The sequence below is a fragment of the Centrocercus urophasianus genome, unplaced genomic scaffold, assembly GCF_019232065.1.
Source record: "Centrocercus urophasianus isolate 14NV4802_14NV808 unplaced genomic scaffold, USGS_Curo_1.0 seq_11, whole genome shotgun sequence".
In the NCBI taxonomy this organism is placed as follows: Eukaryota; Metazoa; Chordata; class Aves; order Galliformes; family Phasianidae; genus Centrocercus; species Centrocercus urophasianus.
Window position 1 is genome coordinate 2,847,098 of NW_024884253.1, and position 6,526 is coordinate 2,853,623.

Below are 6,526 nucleotides of genomic sequence, written 5' to 3' on the forward strand. Positions count from 1 at the left end.
TCTTGATTTAAATAAGTTAATGCAAGGGGAGTACACAGCTCATTTTTAATTGGCAATAAATCATTCTTCATCATTCAAAACATACCTTATCAATAAATCCCTTTGCATAGAAAAGGAACAAATCCTAAGTAAGTCATTTTCTCCTTCCAAGCATTTAGAATAAGCATAAGCTGTATTTAAAATAAAAATTTGCTAACGACAGAAAACCGGCAGCAAGTAAATAAAAGCAAACAAAAAAGAAGAGGAGTTGAACTCCCTAGGTAAGCCCTTGTTCAATTTTAGGGAAAACCTGGGAGCACTTTTTGTATTCTTGACCATGTAACAGATACGAGTAGTTACATTTTCAATCATTTCATGGTAATTTTAATTCCTTCTGCACAACCAAAACAGCAAAGTGAAAGCTCTGTTCAGTGAACGGATATTTGGAAACAGGAAAGGCAAGCCTCGCTGCGGTCGAGAAGCTGTTCCATTTCAACTCATTGCCAACTGATAAACAAAGTACACAGGCAACTTCTAACTTTTAACATGCAGCACCACCACTTATTTAAAATATTCCTTGAGTACCAATAATGACATCTTTCATTATTTTCCCCACTTCTTAAAATACTTATAAAGGCAAGTTCTTTTGTTTCACTAAAGCAAATCTTCTTTCATCAAGGTTTTGGCTTATAGGTTTGAGCAGCTGAGTCCATGTCCTGGTTTCAGCTGAGGCACAGTTAATTTTCTTCCTCATGCTGTACGGTGCTGCGTCATGGCTTTAGGATCAAAGTAATGTTGTCAGCACACTGATGTTTTAGTTACTGCTGAGCAGTGTTTACACAGTGCCAAGGGCATCTCAGCTTCTCACAGTGCTGTTCCAGCAAGGAGATGGGAGTGCACAAGGAGCTGGGAGGGGACAGAACCAGGACGGGTGAGCAAGAGTGGCCAAAAGCACGTCCCATAGCATATGGTGTCAGGCTCAGCAATAACACTGAGGAGATTTGGACAGTAATGCAGCTGATGCTCAGGGACTGGCTGGGCATCAGTCAACAGGTGGTTAGCAACTGCATTATGCATCAATTGCTTTGTGTATTCTTTTGCCATCATTATTTTCCCTTCCCTTTTCATCCTATTGAATTATCTTTATCTCAACCCATGAGTTTTACCTTTTTTTTTCTACCTGACTCACCCCCATTCCACTGGGGCAGTGAGCAAACAGCTCTGTGGTGCTTAGCTGCCTGCTGGGTTAATCTACAACAGTGCACCATCAGTCTTCTTCACATTTGAAGCATCACAGCAAAAATGAGAAGGAATACTTACCTTCATGACATATTAGTACGTATCTTAAGCTCCACAGTATTGTAGAATAGTATAACTGGTATACTAAAAGATATATTAATGACTTAAAGGAGCATGCTACAAACTGGAATACTGACTGCCATACCTGCCAAGCTAAGAACTTCATTGTTCTAGTTGGCAATTGACACCCACTCCAAGTGAAAAAACTCTGAACAGAGATAAATCCAACATGATGAGCCTCAAAAAACATGCTGCAGAATTTTACAGATGGAAACTCAGAATTAAAGCTTAGCCCTACAGCTGTTATGCCAGGGAAACACACACCTACTTCAGCAGTAGCAATTTCAACACGGCAGATTTGCCCCACAGAGTTTTTCATACAAGGTTGCTTTGACAAGGAATCCCTGACTTGCACTGAAGGCATCTCTGTGCTACAAAATACTGGATGACAGCCAGAAATTCAACGGCCTCACAGTGTCACAGTTTCTGACACAGTAGTCCTGGATGTCTGAGACTGCAAGAGAGGCACTAGACACCAGGTTTCATTCACAGAACAACTTTGTCAGTGCTGTCACTGACCCAGTGACCTACCCACCAGCATTCACATCAGCTCTTATTAATGTCTGTGGCCAGAGTCATATTTTCTTACCCTCTCAGTTCAGAGGGAGTGGATAGGCAGCAACAGAACAATATAGACATTCTCCTACTATTCATTTCTTTCTCTCTTCTCCTACCGTCACTCCTTTGCTGTGGAGCACTCCACTGACTGGTGTTTTTCACTACCAAATGCCCCACAGCATACCTAGTTTGTTACAAAGACTAATGCCTTTTCTTTCCTGTAACTCTGCAAGATTCCTCATTAAGATGACTTCTACTCCTGTGAAAATAGTACCATATATGACATAGAGAAGAAACAGTCTTTTTTTCAGTGACCACTATTCTAAACACGAGAAGTAGAACGTTGAAATCACAGAACAGAGTGTAATATCAGCCACGTGATACCTCCTTGATCTCATTTTCCTCTTTCTATCACTGAAGAAGTTCATGGCATCCCAAATGTCATGAAAGAACTGGCTTCTTTACAGAAAAGCTGGGCAGGGAAAGTCACGAAGCCTTAGAAGAGTTAGTTTGGAAGGGACCTCTGGAGTAGAAACTTTTACTCAAAGCAACAAGTAAAGATAGATCAGGCTGCTCTGGATCTTATCCAGACATCACCTGGTCTAAGGAGCCTGCTTTGATAGGGGGTTGGACAAGATGATCTCTAGAGGTCCCTTCCAGCACCTACCATTCTGAGAGTCTCAGAAATCCATTTAGAAGCAAATTTTCATCACTTGTGCTCCAGCTCTCATAAAATTCAGACATCTACTTCTGTTTGTAAGCAATTGCCTTTATTGAGCTCTACAAAGCTGGGATATATTCCAAACAGGTATCTACCTCTGTGCTGAATTATGACGATGACAATAGCCAGCATTTACCTTTACCTGCTCGCTATGGCTCTGATAATGCAAGCCATTACATGCTCAGCTTTCACTGCCACAAGAGCACATCGCTGACTAATAATCAAATTGATAATGTATGGCTTCTTGCACAAGACACCTCATTTCCAGAGAGCTATTACAGAAAAAGGCAAAAAAAAAAAAAAAAAAAAAAGGGGGGGGGGGGTGTGTTGTTGGGGCCTGGGGGCTATGCCTGAATTAAGATAGCCAGAAAGCATAACACAGCCATTATCAGAGCAACATCTGTATCACTGGGAGTGGTAGGCAGATACAGAAATCAACAACTGAGGCAACTGGAAGATGCCAGACATCTTGCAGATTGCTCACATGTCACATTTGTCATAACAAAACCCAGCTTTACATCTGACAATGACTTGGGGAAAAGAAGTCGGCTGTATGATCTTCATTATTGTACATCTCAGCCCTACAAAATATACACTGCCAACACCAAAAATGTCATACGTATTTAAAAAGCTTCATATTCAAAAGCTTCACATTCAAAAATGTCATACGTATTTAAAAAGTCTTTGATCTCTTCAAACCGAAGCCTCATAGTGACAACCACATTGCCAGTAAGGAGGATCAATGGCTGACAGCCCAGAAACTTCAGTTGCAGAGCTTCAGTACAAAATTTTATCGTTGTTCCCGGAATCTCCACTGTCGACAGGTCAATAATACAAAGCTTCTCTTACTTTGGGAGTGGTTTAACTATCATGCTCCCATGGATTTTATTACTTTATAACCCCGTATTGCAATAAAATAACTGCATAAACACACTTTCAAGACCAAGATTTGAAGGTTACACCTGCAAATACCACCTGAGCCCAGCACTTCGCAGTAAAGTTTTCTTTTTCGATCATCTTTGTCGATCAGTTCTCTTCTTTCTGCATTCACTGTAATTGCACAAAACATATCCTATCATTTCCTCACATAGATAGCACTGTGGAAAGAAGAGGAAGTGGAATAACCCTACAAACTTTCCCCCAGACAGCGACTGAAATCCCTGCAGTTCAACAGCTTGAAGAGATGTTACTATAGTAATATTAATACCCAGAGAGACTACTTTCCTTTCTGACTCTGCATTCTGTATTTTGAGCAGAGGATTCAAAACCTGTGGCTTAAGCGAAGCAACTGAATGGCTCCATTTATTATTTTTTTTTAATCCAATTTCCTATGTATTGTTCTACAGGTTTTTTTTGGAAGCAATGAGATCACACTGAGTGGATGTCAGTGGACTGAAAAAAGAAATTCGCCCATTCTAAGTTTACTTCTCAAACAAATACCAAAACAACACGTACATGCCAGTTACAAAAGTCTGGTGATAAGATTTATGGCATATCTACTTCCCCAATATCAACGTATGCGTGAATGAGGTCCTGGAATTTGAACCTCACTGTAACCAATATCACTTAAGAAGCCAACATTTGCAAAGCTGTCTTCTGAGTGAGCAACAAGAAAGACTTTTTTATCTAATGCTATTAGACCTCACAAAGTCAAGTTCAAGGCAGACAGCAGAGATCCGTGGGAGCAGAAGCTTTGGCTTTCAGCATGCGCCAGCATCACAGCCTCTCCCTCAGCAGGACAGTATCAGACACTGCCACCAGCACATTTTAACAAAGCAAAATCAGGAAGAGAGTCGAATTGTTAACTCACATGGGAAACAACAGGTGAGCAACAAGTTATAAACCAAATACTCAAAGCAGAACACAAGCTAGCAACTTCTGCTGTGCCTGAATAGAACAGGCTGTAAGAAATCAGAGCACTTGTGACTCCAAGCTTAACCTCCATGCAGAGATTTACACCCTCATGTTCTCCTAGTGGTGCTTTATTCCCCTATAATCCAGAAGATGGAAAATGGGATGTTAATCTGTGAAGGATACACACCATTGAAACATCCTGCTGCTCCAGCTTACAGAAACCCATTGTGTTCTTCACATACATCCAAAAACTGTCATTGCTTAACATCGCTATGGAATAACCCCTACTTTGTTGATACTCTCCTACCAAAACAACTGTTTTTAAAGCATTTCTGCCGCATGCAATGACAACACCGAGGCAAATCAGCAGTTTTGCTGATCGGTGGAAAGAAGCCGAGCCAGGGGGGTGGGAGAGCGGCTGATTTCGTCCAAGCCCGAGTTAAACCTCCAGGAGAGCCACGCAGACAGGAGCAGCCCCATAGACAACCGAGTCCGGCACCCACCGACCCCTCCTCACCTGCAGCTGAGTCCTCAACTGCTCCCTGGGCACGCCGACCAGCAAGCAGACCTCCAACAGGCCCGAAGGCAGCACATCCTCCATGGCACAGCGAGGCAGAGCGGACGGGACACGGCAATCCTCCTGCGGCGCCGTTCCTCAGGGCCTCTCCGCTCCTCCCAGTCGGCCGCCTCGGTGGGGGGGGGCAGCGCACTGCCTCACCCGGCTCTGAGAGCCCGCCTCTCCCCCTTAGGCAATTCGCGTTTTGATTGGCTTTCTGTCCTGTCGCTCTTGACTGTGACCAATCAGAGCCATAAGCGGTGACCTGGCGGGCAGGGTGGGGGCGGGACCTCACCGCCGGTCGCCCGCCGCTCTGAGGCGCTGAGGTATTTCCCCCACTCGCTGCGAAGGTCGTGCTCTTCGCGCGTCTTCTCCACTGGGAGAGTCCCCAGAAAAGCTATTTTTCTTCCCAAAAGGAAGCTTAAGCCAGTTTCCCGGAGGGTCTGATGGCACGAAAAGGCTGAGGTGCCTCAAGCTTGCCCTAGTGTCTCTGAGAAGCGGGTGAAGTCATGGCCTGGTGCTTTGATAAGAGGTGCTGTCCTCCTGTTTGCTTCAGGTGACTCAGCAGTAGTATGTGACTGGCATTAATAGTGTCACGTTTACGTAACGCGTCATAGTTTCGACGAGCTGTAACCACAGGGCTGATGGCAGTCTGTGGGGTGTTTTCATCTCAGAAGGTTCCCAATCGGGGCTGTCCACGCAGCAGAGAAACAACTGAAGGGACTCTGCTTTCTTTTTGAGCTGCTTTATACACAGTGAGTCACTCCCTATTGCCCACAAGCTTTTACGGTTTCACCATGATTTATATGAGGACTAAAGGAATTTCCTTTTGAAAATTAATATAGACATTGTATTCTGCAGGTTTATTCATACAATGCTCAGTTCAGTGTCTTCTCTTTCACTTACAGTTCAGATGATTGCTCGCCTGTATCATTGTTGCACAGCCATATCTTTCTTTCATTGAGTACTAAAACTCAGACCACTGCTTCCTTCCACTAACTGGACCACAAGAACACCCATTTCTGTGCCCATGTTAATGCACAGGTCTTTATTTAAGTCTTTATTCTGTCTGGTAAAAACTATGTGCTCTAGGCGAAGAAAAGTATGGCATGAAGTATGCTGTTATAAAGTGTGTCATACTAACTCTTTGCAGTCTAGAGATCCATGCAAAAACAGCATCTCAAGTGTTTAAACACTTAGGTTGTAAAATCTTAGTACAAATTCTTGGGTAGATGAAAGCATTTATTTAAACAAAACTCAGAGAGGTCAAGTTGTAATGTCCTTTCCGACTTCAGCGTATCTCTGCTTCGTATTCCTTCTTCCAGAAGGAATGAAGCAGAAGAATTCCATGGATGTGTTTTATTGGTGCATTGTGTCTTTTCTTTCATTGCCAGGCAATGCAAATTTACACCTATATTAGCAACCATGCAACCACTTGGTAACTGACTATGCAAATTGAATTATTACTTTCAACCAAGGGTCCTGCACAGTCTTGAGAT

At 43.1% G+C, this 6,526-nt stretch overlaps 1 protein-coding gene across 3 annotated transcripts in view; it reads right to left on the reverse strand.

Moving 5' to 3' along the window:
- DENND3 (DENN domain containing 3) overlaps positions 1-5,170 on the reverse strand; it is a 38,582-nt gene extending 33,412 nt beyond the window's left edge. For 2 of the 3 annotated variants that reach the window (XM_042839747.1, XM_042839746.1), the window contains exon 1: positions 4,989-5,167. In XM_042839747.1, coding sequence (XP_042695681.1) covers positions 4,989-5,072 — 84 coding nt within the window. In that variant the 5' untranslated portion in view covers positions 5,073-5,167. Of the gene's footprint in view, positions 1-4,988 lie in introns of all 3 variants that reach the window. The other variant, XM_042839748.1, reaches the window with a different exon arrangement.
- Positions 5,171-6,526: the final 1,356 nt, after the last annotated feature.